This window comes from Nematostella vectensis, chromosome 12 (assembly GCF_932526225.1).
Source record: "Nematostella vectensis chromosome 12, jaNemVect1.1, whole genome shotgun sequence".
Lineage (NCBI taxonomy): Eukaryota > Metazoa > Cnidaria > Anthozoa > Actiniaria > Edwardsiidae > Nematostella > Nematostella vectensis.
The window spans coordinates 6,915,500-6,937,210 of NC_064045.1; the positions used below are offsets into that span (position 1 = coordinate 6,915,500).

The window sequence follows — 21,711 nt, forward strand, 5'->3', positions numbered from 1 at the left end:
GAACTTAGCTCGATTTCCCTCTATACTACCAAATTTCCATTCAGTTTCACTCCGAATGCTCGAAGTAAAAAAATCTGGATCATTTTATTGGATTCTTTAACTCTTTTTCTTCAAACTTACCTGGATAAATATTCGTGATTTATATAACATCGATTTTTCAATCGACCGCGAAACTCGAATCCCTGGCTGCTAACACGAGCTATTTATGTTTATCTCCCTCAGAGAGTTTGAGTAAGGGGGAATCCACACCCTTTACATGCCCCCTCCCCTCCCCCCACGCGTATGTCGCCTTGAAAAAGACGTTTTGAAGGAGTGAGAATTTTACAGACGTCAGATACAGGTTTCTTTACTTATATTTTAGACAATGTTTATCGTTAATACACAACAAGAGCGCTTTAGACTGGTATTGTAATAAAAACCAGCTTGTGTATCCAAGGTTTTGAATTTGAACTTTCAGCGAAAGTGTTTTTAAAAAATACTAACAATGTAGGAATATCTAAAGCTGACAACCCCTTCCCCCCTCCCAGGCGTTAGGGTTGACGCCTTTGCTTTTATATCTGCACGATTGCGAGGGCTGTAGGACAGATTTGTCAACATACACCTATTTCAAAAATGGTTGTCAGTGCAAATGGCGAATGGCAAATAGTAAATGGCAGTTCTAAGCCCGAACGGTGCTTCTGGGTACTAATCATTCGTAAAGTTAAAGGTGTTAAATAAAGTCTAGCAATGTCAGAGACATACATTGATGATCTTAAATGGATAATTGTTTGATTTATCTATTTTCTTCAGCATTTAGTAGAAATTTAATGAGACCCATGGTTCCTTACGGCCCTAGAACTGCCATTTGCCAATCGTCATTTGCCGTTTCGCACTGACAACGTTTTTTGAAATAGGTATATACACGAATACATGCAACGTTATAAATGAGTTGGAGGAAAAAAAAAGATAAGTTGTCACAGTCCATTTCCATTTTTTATAAAATGTCAATACGAAAAGTGAAATACAGGGAACTGGACCCCTTCAACTCTAGTACGATTTTCGGATGATGGGGAACCCATAAAAGTGATTTCAATATCTCCATTTCTCACAACTCTCCGCCCTGTCTGCCAACACAAGGATTTAGGACCATTTATCCATGCTCTCAAAGTGTAAGTTGTATTGGGATGTATGACCACACGCTGATCAAAGGTAACCTCTGGTAACCAGCGCAGTAATAAGTGTATTTGAGAAATTACGCTGCTCCTGTTGGTAGACTAGTGCTCCATTTCTTCATCTCTCCTCGGTCACCAAGACGTGGTGTTTGGTTGTATGATTGCATTTTTAGACTTATAAATGTATATCAAGTTTAGCCTCGTTCAGGCGTCTTGTGACAGCCCTCTGTTGTCTGCGATAAGCTTCCCCAACAAGGCGAGCGGCAAATCGAAAGTGACGTCATCAACCGACAAGCCGATCAGCCACGGGCTATAGGATAATTTGACTCCGAAATGAAGTCCAATGTCGTGTTATTGTTGAATAAAGATGTATTTGCCTTGGTTTCGCTCCTACGACAAGCTCTGTCTCTACGAGCTTGCAACCTTGCAACCCTTGCAACGACGCGCTATGTAACCGCCGCCGCCGCCTGGTAAATGAGTTACTCGACCCCCAGCGGCGCGTCTTTTCCTTCCCCATTATAAAATATTAGTCAAATAACCAGAAGAAGAACCTTCAGAAGACAACATATTACTAACTTCGCTCCTATTTGTTGTCAGTTGCTCATTTACCAGGCGGCGGCGGCGGTAACATAGCGCGTTTCTATTTTTATAATAGATTCGCGCGAGGTTTCGATTACGTTCTTCAGTTTTTTCCTGAACCACTTAATCAAACATCTCAGTAAATTAAAGAGAAAATATAACAGTAAATTTAACAGCTTATTCCTTCATTTAAATCACTCTTACAAATGTGGCATTACCTTATTACAAATGTGGCCACTATTACAAATGTGGCCTCAACACACCTCCTAGCCTCATCAAATACCATTACTTAAATACCCACACCTCCCCACACGCTATATTCCTTATCTTCAGTTTTTTAACTGTCTTCATTAGCCTTACATAAACATTTACCTGGTATCTTCTACTGTCCCGCTATCGTCCCCAAATTGATTATGGCTAAACTATATAGGAAACATGAGTGAAAAACCTATAATTCTAAAAATATAATAGCGTGCATTTACTCAACCCTTCACTCTCCATTTAGCATGGTGCTATACTAAGATACTAGGAACTATGAGGCACCATTTTTAAAGAAGGTTATGAGGTGGAAATGGGAAAGGTCATCAGAAAAATACGTACAAAAAGTGTATGTAGAAAACATAAATTTTTAACACCCACCCCCTCTACATGCCTCCCCCTCCCTCCAACGCGTATATCACCTTGAAGACGTTTTGAAGGAGTAAGAATTGTAGAGACGTCAAATACAGGTTTTTTACTTGTATTTTAAACAATATTTACAACAATATTTAATACAAACAAGACCGCTTTAGACTAGTATTGTAATTCTGAGAAGTTTATGTCATCTACATGAGAAATTAAAAATCAGCTTGTGCTTCCAAGGTCCTGAATTTGATCTTTCAGTGAAAGTGTTTTCGAAAATACTAAAAATGTAATAAACAACTAAAACTGTAATGTCTAAAGCTGAGTAGCCCCTCCACCTCCCAGGCGTTAGGGTTGACGCCTTTGCTTATACATCTGCACGATTGCAAGGGCAGTAGGACAGATTTGTTAACATATACACAAATATATGCAACGGTATGAATGAGTTGGAGGAAAAAAAAAATTAGTTGTCACACTGCAATTCTGTTTTTTTAATAAATGTAGTGAAATACAGGGAACTGACCTCCTTCAGCTCCAGAATTCCAAAATCTGTCTGGGGAATCCATAAAATTAAACTCAACATCTCCATTTATCACAACTGACAGCCCTTTCTGCCCAGAACAAGTATCTGGACCATCGATCCATGCTCGCAAGATGTGAGTTGAATAGGGCTCTATGAGCACAGGGTAATCAAAGGTGACTACAAATCCAGGGCAGTCATGTCCTAGCATGGTTATATGTGTACTTGAGAAATTACGATTCTTCTGTTTGTAGACTGGTTGTCCATCTCTTTCTATTTTTAAACTTACTTTATATGTGTTTCCTAGACTACCAAACAATGTGACTGCTGACAGTTCAATCTCTGTATTGACTTCAAAGCAAATAGAATGTTCATTGTAAGTGCGGTATGACGGCGTATGGCTAACTGAAGTAAACCTTGTAACAGAGGATGAAACTCCCCTTATTTTCAAGCCTCTTGATGTTGCTCTGAAAAGGACAGAGCCCTTCTCTTTTGGTAGCACATAGTGGGCAAAAAGATCAACGATCTCTTCCCTGTTGAGAATATCTTTTGGCAGCACATGTTTGACAAATTGTTCTTGGGAAATCAACGGAAATCGAAGCCGCCTAATGGCTTCCTCACCAAGAACATTCCTCTTAGATTCACCATCCACACCCAGTCCCTCACTTGAAGTCTGCTGCTCTGCCCAGCGATCCACAGCCTTGAATAACTCCAACTCTTCGATCATCAGCTCATCCCTATCTAAGATGTCACACAACAGCTCTCGCGTGACACTCAGGAATGCATCAGACATCACGACTTCCTCGGTTGTCTCGTCTACCAGTTTCCAACAATGGCGCTGTAGATTTTCATCCTGTATTTTCATGATTTCTGGAAGGACAAAAAGCACGTCTTTCGCCTCAAGATTTTCTTGCAGGAACTGGGTACACTTCTCATTCAACCCTGGCAAAATGTACTTCTCTGCAAGGTACATAACCGACATCACATTACTTCCGGTTAGTTCCACCTCGTCGAAGTAAGCGTATCTCAGCATTTCGCTCAAGGCCTCGGCAGTACAGTCGGTGAGGCTGACTTTTCGACTTGATTCAGCCATTGCCCCGTGGAACATCGCTTCAAACACGGGGCTGCTGACAGCAAGCACATATCGATGTGCGGGAATACTGATTTTCACACCGGCGCTAGTGCACACCAAGAACTCCACGTCGCTGAGTACGGGGTTTTTCCACATATGCTTTCCTCGTTCCTTTATCGTTTTAAAAGCCGGTTGCCACGCATTGGAAGACATCTTATGAGGAGTTTGAGGATGGATATATAAAAAACAATCCAGTGAGTGCGCGACGAGTCAACAAGAAGACGGAACTGACCAAGACGAGAACACAAACTCAGCAGTTTCACTTTCATCTCGGCACCAGGCTCTGCTCGATCTCGGAGAAACAGCAAATGTGCAGCTTTTCATTGGTTGTCGAAGAACTCGGGAGCTTAGCTTCCCGGATTACGCATCTGCACTCTGTTAATTAAAGGACTCTCTTATATTAAAATCGGTCACTATTTTTGTAACTTTAATTCGCGTTATGTATTGTAAACATACGGTACGGTCACCTTTATTGACGTGACGTGGTGGTCACATAGGAGGGTCCCAAATGGCGGAATTATACACAATAAAATTGTTAACCAATCCCACCCGACGCACACAGACAAAATGAGCCCTCTAACGGAGGGGATGGGACTCGGATATGACCGAGGCTGTAGTACAAATACATATTGAATATTGAGAAGTAAGATCAATAAATTCAATGCTTTCATCTTTATAAATCATAATAAAGATTACTTCCAGATCTTCAATTTTCCGTGCATAGTTCATCATGGGATTATACTGATACCGTTTATGGATCAACCGGAACACGTAAAAATAAACTTTTACAGTTGTGGAGCATTTCAACAACAGATCCAACACCTCTCAGATTTAAAAATAGTGTTTTTTACGTGAGCGGCACTGCGTTGATTGACGATCAAAATACCCGATCAAAAAACTGCCCCTTCAGTAGTGCCAAATTTCACTCTCTTGGGCTTAAACTGCCAGAGTCAAAATAATAAAAAAAAATAGAAAATAAAATTGTTAGAACTCAAATGGATGCTAGTGTGTTTATCCATTAAATAACCCTAATTAACCCCTTTCATTCTAAGTTCAAACGTTGTATTATCCATGAGCCGTTTCCAAAGCCAGAGCCGTAGCATGCCTCGAAAGATCGGGGGGGAGGGGGGGGGGCACAAAACAGAAACATTAAGAAAATTTTTTGGGGGAGGGGCACGTGCCACCAGTTCCCTGCCCCCTGTTTTACGGCCCTGAATGCAAATGCGGATGTTACTAAAACGGGGATGTTAGGGTTAGGGTCCTGTTCCCCGCTCCCTGTTCCCCACTCCCCTTTCACCGTATTAGTTATCATCCTGCAAATACATGCAAATAAAGATAAAACAATTGACTTGATTTATTTGCATTGGATACGGCTAATGGATAAGTAGTATTCAGTTACACCTTTTCCTGGTTGTCGAATAGTGAAAATGAATGTGAAGAAAATGCAATTGTGTGCACTCAATCATGTAAAGTTTGTGTTTTTCCTTTCAGTTCAAATGATTTTCCTTTCATATTCGCTGAAATGACAGTACATTGGCGTAAATGTTTGTAATTTTGGCTGACTGTGTATTTCTCGGTAATGAAAAGCAAAAGGTGTAGTATCAGTTGAACAAGTTTGATCAAAATCGAAGACTTTTCCGTTTTTCAATATGGTCGGTTTTCTGTGAGAACCGCTCTTAATAAAGTTCCCATTAAATTTAATGAACATATCAGTAAATTCAATAACTTTATTTGAAATACTATTCATAGTATTTACACGACTCGTATGATAAAGAGAAACATACTTTACTCAAAAAATTCTTGATTATATATTTCTAAAATTTTGCGTTTCATAAGAGAGCGAGGTGTCATTTTAGTGTTTTATTTTCCATCTCTATACTAGGGATGAATGGTGTATCTAAGAATCAGCAAATGTGCCCTGGTTCCAGAGTCTCCTTCTCTCGGTTTAGTGGCTCGTCTTACAACAACGGCGTCTATCTCTTACGAGACACTAAACCAAGTAAAGGAGACTCTAGAGCTAGAATTTTTTTAGCGATGCAGCATGGGAAGGGTCTGTCTGCCCCAATTCCCATAACTACCCAACCTATATTACACCACAGCTAACCCACCTATGGGACCACAGCCAACCCAACTATGGCACACCACAGCCAACCCAACTATGGCAAACCACAGCCAACCCAACTATGGCACACCACAGCCAACCCAGCTATGGCGCTATTGCCACCCAAACTATTCTGTCACAGCTCCCCCCTTTCCCACCCCTACCCCCTACTTATTGCACTACCGATTATTATGAAGATTGATCACGATACCTACGGGGGTGGTCTGATATTTCTTCCAAGTATATAACTTAAACTATTTTCCATGTTATGGAACGTTGTCAATAGTGTTCTATACGACATTTCTTTCTTCCTTGCTTCCTTTTCTTCTTTTAATGTTTTTATACGTTTTTATTTCTTCTTTCTTCCTTCCTTTGTTTTTTTTATGGACCATGGGAAATTGAATAAAACGGCATTATCTACTGGGGGAGAAGTAAACTACTACTCTGATTGGTCGGATAACTTTCCATGTTACCACATTTCTGATTGGTCCAATGAAGCCACATGAATTCCTGGCTCTGGTGATTGGCCACACAGCCAAGTGGTCAAATAACGTCCCTGTGATTGGTCAAAAGAATCCTCATGTAACCCCGTGTTTCTTTTGTGTGACCATTTTTATGGACTAATTGTATTCTCATATCCGATTGCTTGGTTATGTGGAAGTCTTTGATTGGTGGTATCTCTAACGGTCGGATTTATGGACATCTCGGATTGGTCTTATTCCTAATATGGTCAGATGTATGGACGTTTTTGATTGGTCTTTTCCCTAATGGTCGGATGTATGGACGTCTTGGATTGGTCTAGACGAGTTGAGGGGCAGATCGGTCGCTAGTCTCTGTCTTCTTTAGCGTCACGTTCGCAAATGGGCTGGTTCTGAGATAAGACAAAAGGGCAATCAAACAAAGCGCTATTCTTGGAATCTACTATTATAAATACACGCATGTTCTACCTACAAGCTAAATTCACAAGATCATTAGAGTGCACGGCATACAATAGAATCCTTATCGCGGATAAGGCCGTAACAAGCAGGGGAAAGAGAAAGGTAGTTGCCACCCCCCACAGGAATCCCCAACCAAATACAAGGAGTGACTGAGCCAGAACCAGTTACAAACTCACAATCACACGGTCTACAACCCCTATTAATGGAGCACACCCAGTACTTACTTGTCTGAATTGTCCTCATCAGGGGGTGGCGTAGGGGGAGGAGGTGGCGGCGGAGGAGGCGGTCCCAGTTGAGGATGCGTCTTCGGCGTGGTGGGTGTGGGCGGCTGAGGCGCGGTATGAGTAGTGGTGGAAGGGGAATCACTTGGAGGCGCATTTGTTGCTGGGGTACTGTCTGGCTCGGATGACTTGTTGGATGATTCAGGTTCACTGGCTGCAAAAACAAGACAATAAAACAATAGACCGTTTTCAGACTGGCGGGCCATAGCTGATCTTAAATGGCGTACGAAGTGGACTTTACAGATGAAGCTAAAAAATGCTGTCAGAGTGCTTCTTTCGCGGAGTTTTGGAGTCAAATTGCCTTTCGTCCGCATTTTGGATGAGCGCGCAACATCGTGAAAACTGTCTATTGGCTTAGTCGCTAGTCAGTCCTTTCGAAACCCGTTTTGACGATTTCTTTTTCGACACCGTTTTCGACTTCTGTCCGCTAACAAGAGGGTTCACAGTACAATGGAGCCCCGCTCCAAGGACACCCGCTTAATAAAACACCTCGTTATCATGGGCAGCTTTGAAAATCCTTAAAGTCCCAAGAAAGATTCATACATTTTCCGCAAATCTAAATCCAAGAAAAAAGCCCATTTTCAGTTTATACCAACCAACGTCATAAGAACAAACCATTTGTAAATACAGTCTTGGGGTCCCAATGAAACAACCTTGTTTTGAAACATTTCGTTTTACTTGTTCGCCATTCGACATGATATACCATATATTTGGAAGTTCACTTTTTTCATTTTTTACTGTTTATTTAGCCCTAGAACTATGTACTTCAAGGATTTCCACGTAAATTTGCAGGAATTCGTGTTTACTATGATCTTGTAAACCACCAATTTTAAAAAAGGTCCAGGCCCTTGCGTTTTAAGAACACCGCAGGTTCCACGCGCCCTTGCCCCAGGCCCTTTTGACCATTTAGGAAAACGACTGCCATTTATTGATGTTTCACAGTACACACTTACGTCCAGAGGTCTCTCCGTTTGCTGCGATTTCATTCGTCGTCTGGGCGTCCCCATAATCAGGCAAGGGCAAGGCCATCGTGGCGGGTCCTTCGCTAGCGAACCGCTTGAGTGACCTGTGGCCTGGACCCGAGTCAAATACGGGGCGAGAATGAACACCGCTGACTGGCATGGTCTGACTGACAGATGATCTGGAAAAAAAGAAGTCACAGAGAAATAGTGATAAAAATGTTTTTTTTCACACTCACAAAAAATAAATCTTGTAAAGAATAAAACATGTTTCTCAATCGTCAATACAAGTAACAGATATTTATTGAAAAAGTTTTTATTCGTATTTGAAAAAATGACAAATTCTCGAGGGACCTGTGATCACAATGGCACTTTAAATTAATGTATTGATATTTAAAAAACGCCCCGATGGGGAACAGAGCATAAAAAGTATATTTACCCTGTTGCGACGGCGATTATCTCCTGGGTGTACGCCGCCGGAAACCAGCCCGACCTGACAACGGAAGCATAGGGTCAACCAAATAGCTCCTGAACCGGCCGAAACATGTCCTATTCGTTTACTCAACCAGCCAGCCAAGCCGAACAAGGGAAAAACATAACTTAACAAATAGCTCCTGAACCGGCCGAAACTGTCCTATTCCTTTACTCAAACAGCCAGCCAAGCCTAACAAGGGAAAAAACATAACTTAACAAATAGCTCCTGAACCGGCCAAAACTGTCCTATACCTTTACTCAAACAGCCAGCCCAGCCGAACAAGGGAAATCATAACTTAACAAATAGCTCCTGAACCGGCCGGAACTGTCCTATTCCTTTACTCAAACAGCCAGCCAAGCCGAACAAGGAAAAAAAACATAACAAATAGCTCCTGCAATGGTAAGGATAGGCCTATACAAAACAGTCCGGGCAGCCGAACAAGGGAAAAATAGCTTAACCAGCTAGCTTATGCAATAGTTCAGATCGGCCTGACCCAAACAGCCAGCCCAGCCGAACAAGGGAAACATAGGTTAACCAACCAGCTCCTAAACCGGCCAAACTGGCCTATACCAATACCCAAACAGCCAGCCCAGCCGAACAAGGGAAGCATAGGTTAACCAACCAGCTCCTAAACCGGCCAAACTGGCCTATCCCAATACCCAAACAGCCAGCACAGCCAAACAAGGGAAACATAGCTTATACCAAACAGTCAGCCCAGCCTGACTCTGTTTGCACAAGAGCTATGCCCAACAGACCAGAACCGGTGTAAAGCTGTTCATGAAAAGGACAGTTCAAACTGACAGAAAGAGAATAAGGGAATCAACAACTACTGCACCAAGACAGAACTAACGATCCACCCAACATAATTGAAAAAAGAAACATCCATTACTTTAGTTATTTAGGGGCGGCGGAAGGGGAGGAGCAGGGGGGCACCAGCCCCTCCACCTTTGAAAGTTGGGGGCCAGGGCCCCCCCACCATTTTTCTGAGCGAATTCTTCTTTATATATGAACGTTTTTTAAACAACGGGTACATATGCAACCGAGAACAAATTTGTTGAACATATTAAAATTCGTGCATAAAACCCTAGGTTACCCCCCGCGTTTTTATAAATAGCGCTTTGAAATCACCACCCACCCCCTCCCCTTGAAACCACTACCCACCTCTCCCCCAAGTTCCCCCCCCCCACTTATACTCCGCCGCCCCTGTCTTTGTCTACTCAAGCTTTTATTTAACATAGCTAGTGCTACTAAACAGGGGTAACACCATAATAAAAGACTTATGTAAATATAATAAAGACGATCTTGCTAGCCGTTAAGGTGTATACAAGGTACCCACCACACCCAACTATCTATGGCCCATCTTACTTCTGCGTTTTGAGGTTCTCGCCATATTGCCACCCTGCCACAACGTCACTAACAGGCTCGATGATATCACCCTGGCGACGAAACAAAACACATAATCACAATGGGGAACGCAACACAAGCTCGGTCAGGGCCAGGAGGCAGAAATAAATTATGTGCCAGGCAAAACCACTTGATTGAGACAAGGTGACCGAGAATGGACAGCTCTACTCAATGTGTAACTAGAAAATGTTATTATAACGCCTGCTCTGATTGGTTGAAAAGTGTGAAATCACATGGGTGATTTACATCAGGTATCGCGAGATATATATTTGGATTTTTTCTTAATGACTCTTTATCGATTTAGAATAATATTTCCTCCATAATAATAATTTCTCAATAATAACATTTTGTCCAGCTTCCCCAAATACTTATAAAATACCGCCAAATAATGGATTGATTGATGATTGCCTCCACTGTAAATTTCACACAAAGAAACGATATCGCACGAGTCACGGAATCATGATTGATTGATGACGGAAAAAACCTGGAAAATGGGCAATTCGAGATAGAGAAAGAAGACAATTTCTTACAATGGCCATCGGTTCCTTGAATTACGAACCGATTTTCACAACACAAATAACGTGAGGCTGCAGTGCACAGATTTGGGCTTTTTAAGATTACATCTACTTTTCCTTGATTATCCTTGCGCTAAGTATCAGCTCAGGGACTAAAAGCTCAAGTTTCAATTACACTTTACAAAAAGTCGCATCAATTTAAAAACAAGCCGCACTTGATATATTGTTTGCTATTACTTGCACTACTCACTAAGCAGACCCGTACCCAGGATTTTTCTTGGAGGTGCGAAACCGGAAAAGTGGACCTAATTTTTCCGGGGGGGGGGGGGGGGGAGGAGTTCCCTGATAAAAATCTAACCACCTCCGAAAGAACAAAAAATGATTTTTATGCCTTTTCAGTATCTCCATGTGACGTTTACTGTCGGATTTGGCCACATACCAGAGTGATCTAGCTTATGCTTTATAGTTTTGTCTACAAATAGCACGTCTATTGAGAACCAAAAGTGGGATTTCGGCCGTTGTTGGGGGGGGGGGTGGGTTAGCACCCCCTGCACCCCCCTGGGTACGGGCCTTGGGGGCGTAAATTTTCTGATAAAAATCTGACCATCTATTTTCTTCTGTTTGAGAGTCTTCAGCCTAGTTTACACTTCTTTGAAAAGGCGTTATACCCCGCCTTAATCTAACTATTCGCAAACCTCTTTGAAGCTGAGTTGAGATGCCTCGGCTGCCTCGTGTTTAAATATCGCCTGTAACTTCACTTTGCTGTGAACAATCAAAAGGAATATCTAAGCGATATTTTTCAATTTAACCCTAATCCCATTTTTTCCCGACTCCCGAGTATCAGTTCTCATTTTACCGGCCTTCAAAATTAATATCTTGTTATCAAATACAGCAATGTATTGTTTCGAGCGCCCCTTACATTTGTCCAGTTCTCTCGCGCGAAAAAGCTAGCAAAACAACAACGAACAGTTTATTTACACTATCCTAAGAAGGTTTCTACGTCGTTTACTCTCATACCTCTGCATGGCTGGTCCAAGATTGTTATTCCCAGTAACGGTATTAGCCTAGAAGGGGTTAAAACAAGCGCGTGATTTTAGCTGAGTGAACGTCAGGCCAAAAAAGCCATAATGTTTTAATACTTGAAGCACACAGAACAACTCTTACCACATGTATAGCAAGGCATGAAAAGTAACGAACATCCCTGAGATAGAGTAGTTGATCCGGACAACTTAAACCCGGACCTCCAGGTAACTTAAACCCTGGGTTACCCGGACCTCCCGGTAACTTAAACCCTTGGTAAGTAGAATAGCTCCCGATAACTTAAACCCTTGGTAGTACGAACCTCCCGATAACTTAAACCCTGGGTAGCTCGAACCTCCCGATAACTTAAACCCTGGGTAGCTCGAACCTCTCGATAACTTGAACCCTTGGTAGCTCGAACCTCTTGATAACTTAAACCCTGGGTAGTACGAACCTCTAGATAACTTAAACCCTTGGTAACTCGAACCTCTCGATAACTTAAACCCTGGGTAACCCGAACCTCTCGATAACTTAAACCCTTGGTAGCTCGAACCTCTCGATAACTTAAACCCTGGGTAGTACGAACCTCTCGATAACTTAAACCCTGGGTAGTACGAACCTCTCGATAACTTAAACCCTTGGTAACTCGAACCTCTCGATAACTAGGACCCTGGGTAGTACGAACCTCTCGATAACTTAAACCCTGGATAGTACGAACCTCTCGATAACTTGGACCCTGGGTAGTACGAACCTCTCGATAACTTAAACCCTGGGTAGTACGAACCTCTCGATAACTTAAACCCTGGGTAGTACGAACCTCTCGATAACTTAAACCCTGGGTAACTCGAACCTCTCGATGACTTAAACCCTGGGTAACTCGAACCTCTCGATAACTTAAACCCTGGGTAGTACGAACCTCTCGATAACTTAAACCCTGGGTAGTACGAACCTCTTGATAACTTAAACCCTTGGTAACTCGAACCTCTCGATAACTTGAACCCTTGGTAACTCGAACCTCTCGATAACTTGAACCCTGGGTAGTACGAACCTCTCGATAAGTAACTCGAACCCTTGAACATCTTGCTAAATTTTAACAAAATCAATTTTCCTTTTCCTTTTCTTTTTCTTTTCTAGACCCGTTATATATTTTGCGATTTAACCTCTGACATACGAACCAGGAATGTTCTCACACATCCCTACATCGTTTTGCTAAACGTTCATCAAAGCTTTTTCTTCGTCCATATTTTCTCGTTTGAGAAGACGAACACCGAACTCACCTGTCCTTCCGGCTTTTTCTTGACTAAAGCGAACCATTTCGGTATTTTTTCCAGAAGCATGGCAGCATTCTGTTGAAAAAACAGCGCATGGCAGCATTCTGTTAAGAAAATATATCAAGATGGAGAAAAAAACAGGGCATGGCATGTCCTTTCTTTCAATGTAATGCAGAGCCGTAGCAGGCCACGTAAGATAAGGGGTGGGGGCACAATACAGAAACATTAGGAAAATATTGGGGGGGGGGGACACAATACAGAAACATTTATAAAATATTGGGGGGGGGGACACAATACAGAAACATTTATAAAATATTGGGGTGGGCAAAATACAGAAACATTTAGAAAATATTGGGGGGGGCACAATACAGAAACATTTAGAAAATATTGGGGGGCACAATACAGAAACTTCAAGAAAATATTAGGGGGGGCGCAATACAGAAACTCCACTGGTCATTTCCTTATAATTTTTTTAATTAGTAAGGTCCAGTGATTACGGTCCTGTGATGTGCGGCTTTTTACTCACGTGATCATAGAAATCCATACAGCTTTTCAGGACTATGCTAGCTCTGTCGACGACGAAACAATAACGTTTCCACTCTTCTGATAAAGACTGAGAGAAAAAAAATAATGAAAATAATACCGTTACTACTCCTCTGATAAAGACTGAGAGAAAAATAATTATAATAATGACAATAATAACATTTCCACTTTGACGACGGCTACAGCATCAAGAACTGCGAGCATATTCCAAAACGAATGTTGACGTTTGTGATGGCGCGCGTAGAACGTGAAAATAGGAAAATGCCGTTCAAGATTTGCCGCTGGGGACGACAACACGCTGTTTATGAGTAATCCCTGAGCTTGCGCGCCGTTCTTGTTGCAGTCATCGTCGTTTTTGCGTAAGACCCCTAAAGACTAGAAGAGTAACACAACAATGAGTTGGGATCAAGACGCGAGAGTCCATACCTGTCAACCCCCGAAAATCTCAAGGCTTGAGAATTTTTTTGGAGGGGAGGGGTGGGATATATTCATTTATTTGGGGGGAGGGGTGGGTTTAACCTTGCAGGCTTTTGCCGTATAGAAAGCTCTCGCGAACAAATCCACTTATAGCTCTCACGAGGGTGTTAGATAAATAACGCTACGCAAGCGTATTGTTGTTTCAAATATTTTAATATAAAATAGGCAAAATGACGATTTTCTATGGAATAATTTTTCGGAAGCGATAAAAATCACTAAAAAGCGGGAGATTTGGTGCTCAACGCCGGAGAGCGGGAGAAGGGGTCCAAAATCTTAAGACTCCCGCCTAATGTGGGGGAGTTCACAGGTATGAGAGTCTGTGCTCTCACCTTTGTACAAGCTTCTCTTCTGAACATCTCTAGCTGTTTCTGGAATATCGTCAGCTGCTCTTCGCACTGAAACAGAGAGGGTATGAAGACAGAAGGACGGACGGTCGGATAGACGGGCGGACTGACAGACACTGGGGACCTTAAGATTTACACTGACGACGGATAAAACAACGATATAAAAAGGGGGGATTAAAAAAATGTGTTCGCACTCCAAAAAATAATGTGTTCGCGTTCAACTCCAAACAAGTTTCAATGGTATAGGCAAAGAATAGGCTTAGAAATAAATGAAAAAAGAAAACAATAAAGTTTATTCTACAGTAACAAACGCAGTCCTCAAATGACCGTAAAAGTTTTAATTCAAGTCGTGGTTTCGTGGAAAACGCATGAAATGCATCAGAAGAAGAAAAAACATTTTCACGTACTTCTTTATTGAATTCGCAATCAAATTATATTGTTTTTCGCCGTCGTCGTCCGATTTTCTGTCCTAGTTTCTTATTGAAGGTCCCTAATCAGACGGACGGACTATCAAAAAGAGGGACGTATGGAAAGACAGACAGATATAGAAAGAGGCAGATAGAGACAGACAGACAGACAGACAGACAGACAGACAGACAGACAGACAGACAGACAGACAGACAGACGGACAGACACAAAGACGGAGACAGGCAAAGAGATGGACGGACGGATCAGACGCGTTCAGTGCTTTCACCTGTTTCTCTTTCTCTTCGTATTTCTCAGTCGGTTTCTTTCTCTGACTTTTTTTGCGAATCTTGAGGAGTTCATTCTTTGCCTTTTCAACACACTTGAAACAGAACAACAGAAAAAGAATACGTTAACCGAACTAGTTACCGATAAGCATGATAACAGTGTCAACATAACTAGCTACAGGATAACCACGTCAGCATAACTAGAAACAGCATGTTTATTCGTGCATCTCCACGCCACCATACCAATACAAATCATGATCATGTTTTCAACTACCTCTGTTTGTGTCTTATTATCCTGTTGGTAATTCTTCTGTACAGACTGGAAAAAGAGCAAGAGAGAATTATATCCTTTATGCTTGAAGTCGCTCCTTAGCCTAGGGTAACCGCGTAAAATAAATGTAGCAGAAAAACTAGTATAACATACTAAAAATCTAGCCCTCTTGCAGTTGCGAGGAAGACGTACGAACTCTGGTGCGAGCACTGCAGACGCGCGATCTCTTGGTGCGAGGGCGAGGACTCTAGACGCGCGATCTCTTGGTACGAGGGCGAGGACTCTAGACGCGCGATCTCTTGGTGCGAGGGCGAGGACTCTAGACGCGCGATCTCTTGGTGCGAGGGCGAGGACTCTAGACGCGCGATCTCTTGGTGCGAGGGCGAGGACTCTAGACGCGCGATCTCTTGGTGCGAGGGCGAGGACTCTAGACGCGCGATCTCTTGGTGCGAGGGCGAGGACTCTAGACGCGCGATCTCTTGGTGCGAGGGCGAGGACTCTAGACGCGCGATCTCTTGGTGCGAGGGCGAGGACTCTAGACGCGCGATCTCTTGGTGCGAGGGCGAGGACTCTAGACGCGCGATCTCTTGGTGCGAGGGCGAGGACTCTTGACGCGCGATCTCTTGGTGCGAGGGCGAGGACTCTAGACGCGCGATCTCTTGGTGCGAGGGCGAGGACTCTAGACGCGCGATCTCTTGGTGCGAGGGCGAGGACTCTAGACGCGCGATCTCTTGGTGCGAGGGCGAGGACTCTAGACGCGCGATCTCTTCGTGCGAGGGCGAGGACTCCAGACGCGCGATCTCTTGGTGCGAGGACTCTTGACGCGCGAGTCTTTGTGAGCAGAACGGTCAGGAAATATCTCTTTTGGCTTTACTTTTTTAACTTCCAAAGTCTTACCTTAACATATATCTGATCAGATTCCACTAACGAATCTAGTGGGATTACAAAGTCATTCCACATAAACTTTAACTGAAACAACAACAAAAAAATTTGAATTATTTATATAGCAGTTTTTACTGCCTATAACCTTAAAACAGACCCAAAATACGCGTAGTAGTAGACAAAAAAAAAAACGAGCACCGGAGCAATGTCACTGTTTATCGATGGAATTTTTATGGAATTTTGATGGTATCTTTAAAGACAATTCAAAAGAATTAAGTTTGAGAGAGATGAACGAGTTTAAAAAAAAACTGGTTTTCCACTTGCCGGACTTATTTTTGACACATGCGCATTGTCAACGGACATGGAAATGTTTACACACTGGTCCATGTGCCTCCAACCTCTCTCTGTTACTGGGCCGCTATGTATGGAAGCTACTTCGGCCCAGAAAAACAGAGTCCTTCGAGGCTATGATACAAGTCACGGCCCGGTAAAAGAGATAGACCTTCGAGGGCCTTGGTACAAGTCACGGCCCGGTAAAAGAGATAGACCTTCGAGGCTTTGGTACAAGTCACGGCCCGGTAAAAGAGATAGACCTTTGAGGCTATGGTACAAGTCACGGCCCGGTAAAAGAGATAGACCTTCGAGGCTATGGTACAAGTCACGGCCCGGTGAAAGAGATAGACATTCGAGGCTATGGTACAAGTCACGGCCCGGTAAAAGAGATAGACCTTCGAGGCTATGGTACAAGTCACGGCCCGGTGAAAGAGATAGACATTCGAGGCTATGGTACAAGTCACGGCCCGGTAAAAGGGATAGACCTTCGAGGCTTTGGTACAAGTCACGGCCCGGTGAAAGAGATAGACATTCGAGGCTATGGTACAAGTCACGGCCCGGTAAAAGAGATAGACCTTTGAGGCTATGGTACAAGTCACGGCCCGGTGAAAGAGATAGACATTCGAGGCTATGGTACAAGTCACGGCCCGGTAAGGAAATAGACCTTCGAGGCTATGGTACAAGTCACGGCCCAGTGAAAGAGATAGACCTTCGAGGCTATGGTACAAGTCACGGCCCGGTAAAAGAGATAGACCTTCGAGGCTATGGTACAAGTCACGGCCCGGTAAAAAGAGATAGACCTTCGAGGCTTTGGTACAAGTCACGGCCCGGTGAAAGAGATAGAACTTCGAGGCTTTGGTACAAGTCACGGCCCGGTAAAAGAGATAGACCTTCGAGGCTTTGGTACAAGTCACGGCCCGGTGAAAGAGATAGAACTTCGAGGCTTTGGTACAAGTCACGGCCCGGTAAAAGAGATAGAACTTCGAGGCTTTGGTACAAGTCACGGCCCGGTAAAAGAGATAGACCTTCGAGGCTTTGGTACAAGTCACGGCCCGGTGAAAGAGATAGACCTTCGAGGCTATGGTACAAGTCACGGCCCGGTAAAAGAGATAGAACTTCGAGGCTTTGGTACAAGTCACGGCCCGGTAAAAGAGATAGACCTTCGAGGCTATGGTACAAGTCACGGCCCGGTAAAAGAGATAGACCTTCGAGGCTATGGTACAAGTCACGGCCTGGTAAAAGAGATAGACCTTCGAGGCTATGGTACAAGTCACGGCCCGGTAAAAGAGATAGAACTTCGAGGCTATGGTACAAGCTACCGCGGACCAAGTCACACTTTGACCTTTTTCTATTTCATTTGAGGGGAAAATGTTCATCTTGTGTGAATGCATTGAACTTCATGGTGGGATCTTTACATTTTTACGCAGTAACTTTTTAAACCACAAATAACACAAACTATATATATTATCTCCGTTATTCACGCGTTTGAAATTTATGGTAATTTATGTGAGCTGCGGATTTCAGTCAACAAAAGGATTTTCGACAATAAGGCGATGATTAAGTTTTCAGAATATTAACCGGGTTCTAGAAAGACAAGATAAGAAAGAATGTCAATTAAAACACAGAACTTCATCAGCGCGTAGCGTAAAATTACACACACAATATCACCACAGAACGCTTCTTTTAAACAATCGATTGGCATACCACAATTATATAAACGAAACGAAATCTATGAAAATAAATGAATATATATAAAAATGAAAGCAACTTTGGTAACTGGTAAACAAAGTGAGGAACACGTAATTAACTTTCGAAACACCACGCCCCGCTATTAAGGATGATCAAACAATCTCTCTCAGTTCATGCTTTCCCACTTAGTTTATAGAAGGCCAATGACAGCGAAACAGCAATTCAATAAAATAAAACAGACATCTTCTTCTTTTGATAAGAACAGATAAAGTAGCCGATTTTATAATCAGAACTTGCTAAAGTACCCCTCTCGCACAGTGCACCCCCCCCCCCCCCCTTCCAATCACCGATTCCTGATCCCTGTTTGTGAGTATTTCAATACAAATACTTCTAATGAAAGAATCGTACGTTACTCGCGCAGCCCAGGTATTCTTCGTGCGTGCGTGCGACTTCTCAAAGCTCTCTCGACAAGGGGGAATTTGGATACACCGTAAAGCCTGGGAAAACACACACAACATATCTATTCACAAACAGAGATCAAGACTCTAGAGCATGTCGAGTCACGAAGCCGGAGGATACGTGAGATACTTACGATGTCTGCTCTTCGAGCCTCCACATCTCTATGAGTAGTGACGATCTCCTCGAGAGCGAGACCTGAAAGAAATGAGAAAGCAGAAATGACAAAGACAACGACGTTACACACTTTGTTTTTATAAGAACGTCTAAGTTTCAGTTGAGGCTGAGCTGTTCTTATTTTTAGAGCATTTTAAGGCTGAAAGCGTTCTTATCGATGTTCTTAAATTTTCAGTGACCTGAAATCATACACACTAGCTGAGTAAAAACAGAAATACACAAGTCATCAATAACAATGGTATTTTAAGCCGATAGTATGAAATGAGCACAATTTGATTCTTAATTTTTAGAGCGACACTCTTATGAAAAAAAAGATTTTGCTGCTATCTGAGCCTCGGCATTTTCTTATTATGTTTTTAAGGCTAAATCCCAGGCTGGACGTTCTTATAAAAAAATCTTATAAAAAAAAGAGTGTATCACAAATCTCACGTGTTGACACAAGAAACAACAAGGGGTCAAAACCCAAGGAGAAACTATTTAAAAAAGATTATCAAGAATTGCTGAACATTGATAACTAATCAGCACTGCAGAGAAGGGAAGCCGAAAAGTGAAAATTGATGACTGAAGCGAAAGAGTTTATTAAAATGTACATAAGCGCGACGAATTAACATTTTGTTGGCTTTGTATGTTTACACAGCTCGCAGAAAAAAAAACACACTTTAATTTTATGTATTGTCAAAACCGTTTTGAATTTGAGGGGTTTTAAACGATGAGAAATAAAAACTTTTGTCATACCGCTAGAGCAAATAAACAACCACAAATTTGACTAAACTCATTTCTTTTTTTGCGAAAATATTTTCATCAAATTTTCATCAAAACTTGTAACATTTATATCGGTGTCTCGTACGAAGGGTAGGTAAAAGTGTTTCTACTTTTGTTGAGATTCTCTAGTGGGTTTTGTCAGTAAAATAACATTCTTTTGGTCTTAAACTGCTTTATTTTGATTGGCATGTCGTGCTCCGTAAAATACACATCTACCGTGAAATGGCTTCCTGTATATTGCAGATCACGCAGGAAGCCATTTCACGGCTAATGAACGCCATTCTTCCCCTAAAAAGAATACAAAGAGATCGATTGTAATTCAGTGAAAGAATGCTATTGCAACAGTTCGCACAAAAGAGACTCGTATATGACACATATTTTGAAGTTAATCGAGCATTCAGTCGGATATTTCGCCTTGTTTAGAGTGCTTGTATTGGTATGGGCTGGGAGAGTTTTGAAAAACGCGTTCGACGATGCCTTCAAATTTCGATACACAATTTAGCAATGTAGGTTTGAAGTAGCTAAAATTCGACATCATTCGTCACAAAGCCCAGAATGTTCAAGTTACCACCAAATCAAACCTTAAATACCCAGAACAAACATAAAGTTAATAAAAATTCCATGAGAGTGTATTCTAGAACCATAAAGTTCATATTTCCCTGGAGTGTTTTAACACTTCAGGATAATATACTTACCAAGAGGTTTAGCAGGTCCTTTGGACGAGCTAGCCATTTGAGAGAGTTTTGCTAAGGCTTGTTGAAATGCTAATGAAGAACTAGACACGTCTGTGAAGTAATAATAATAAACTAGTTAAATTCTACCTTCCACTATACCCCACAAGACAAATCAGTAACACAACAACACACACTTACTCTGAAGAGATTTATAATACTGCTTTGAGGCTGCGGCTACTTCTTTTAAAACCGGCGATAAATCAAGAATATTCTGTAGAGAGTCAAGGGGCCGTGTTAAGGGAAGACTTGTAATGGTGTGTGGTGGCGAGAAGACCTTACCTGGTAAGTCCCGCATATCGTAGAGTGGAGCTCTTCCGCGCTATGCCCATCCATTGTTCCTAGCAAGGAGTTCAAAAGAGCTGTAGAATCAGGCCAAATAATGACATTAGTTGGCTAACCTAGAACGTGCCATAACCTGAGCGATGTTTTACCGGAGTCTCGTTCCGGTGCCAATAAGTAAGAGATTACATTTGGAAGGGTTACAAAGCGCGGTACGCGCGAAACCCGGCAACCACCGCGTGCACCCCAAGCACACGTGAGATAAAGCTTATGAAACATTTATTTTTATTATTGCAAAATACCACGTGTGAGAAAGCATTTCGATCGGCTAAGTCAAGGAAGGTATTCTAAAGTATTTTCTTTTAAGTTTGCAAATGAAGTATTATGCCTTGTTTTTAGATGACTATATCAATCGTATAATTTTCATTCCAATTAGAAATTTCTCTTTCTTGGAATAAAAACAACAACAAAGGTGTGGCTGATCACGGCTCTTTAATAAGAGCACACTTGTGAGTGCAGAGGAGCTAGAAGGCTCCGTTGATAGGTAACAAAAAACGTCGAAGAGACAGTAAACTGCTCGATTAATTACTGAATAAAACAGTAAAAGTACAATAATTATTTAAAATCGAATCGTTTTATTATATTTTTGAATAGCCTTTCGAAGAGTGAGTCTTGCAAAGACTAGGTTACGGTTTAAAGAATGTCGATCAACCACTACTTAATTATTGTTTAAAATTGAAAAACCCATATGTTTATTTGCAAGAAAACTTTAGAATAGCCACCCATGATTGAAGTTTAATAACTTATTAACGATATTTTATTGAAAGTATCCCAGTCACTGGCTTGAATTCGCCGTTGGAAATGGGTTCTTTTAGTGAGTCGGTATTGTGCGGTAGCGTAAAATGGCGGTGTGATTGGCCTTTAACCGGATTCTACACAAAGCTTTACAGTCTTACCTGTTTCTCGCATCGTATGGGCGGAAATTCTGAGGTTTCCTGTTCAGGGTTTCCTGCTTGCTCTGTTCTCCACTTGGCGGATCAGTGAGATCTGCTGCTAGCTGTGCAAACACCGTGTAATATAGTTCACGGAGTCCAAGTATTTATTG

At 42.2% G+C, this 21,711-nt stretch overlaps 2 protein-coding genes across 3 annotated transcripts; both read right to left on the minus strand.

Moving 5' to 3' along the window:
- Positions 1–2,448: 2,448 nt before the first annotated feature.
- Positions 2,449–4,497, minus strand: LOC5510116 (BTB/POZ domain-containing protein 6). Its single transcript, XM_032379220.2, has one exon. It carries the CDS (start codon positions 4,154–4,156, stop codon positions 2,843–2,845), a length of 1,314 nt encoding a protein of 437 aa, XP_032235111.2. The 5' UTR covers positions 4,157–4,497; the 3' UTR covers positions 2,449–2,842.
- A 1,991-nt stretch (positions 4,498–6,488) lies between these two features.
- LOC116605834 (brain-specific angiogenesis inhibitor 1-associated protein 2) lies at positions 6,489–21,711 on the minus strand. 2 transcript variants are annotated; one of them, XM_048719913.1, is made up of 18 exons: positions 21,563–21,711; positions 20,607–20,686; positions 20,466–20,538; positions 20,289–20,378; positions 18,791–18,852; positions 16,192–16,263; positions 15,298–15,342; positions 15,026–15,118; positions 14,317–14,382; positions 13,494–13,580; positions 12,974–13,042; positions 11,694–11,740; positions 11,372–11,438; positions 10,123–10,193; positions 8,722–8,775; positions 8,277–8,464; positions 7,267–7,477; positions 6,489–6,975 (listed from the first exon to the last, which is right to left on the minus strand). In XM_048719913.1, exons 1-18 carry the CDS (start codon positions 21,573–21,575, stop codon positions 6,903–6,905), a joined length of 1,461 nt encoding a protein of 486 aa, XP_048575870.1. In that variant the 5' UTR covers positions 21,576–21,711; the 3' UTR covers positions 6,489–6,902. The 2 variants fall into 2 exon arrangements, with proteins under 2 accessions (XP_048575870.1, XP_048575871.1); XM_048719914.1 differs by lacking the exon at positions 21,563–21,711 and adding an exon at positions 20,759–20,828.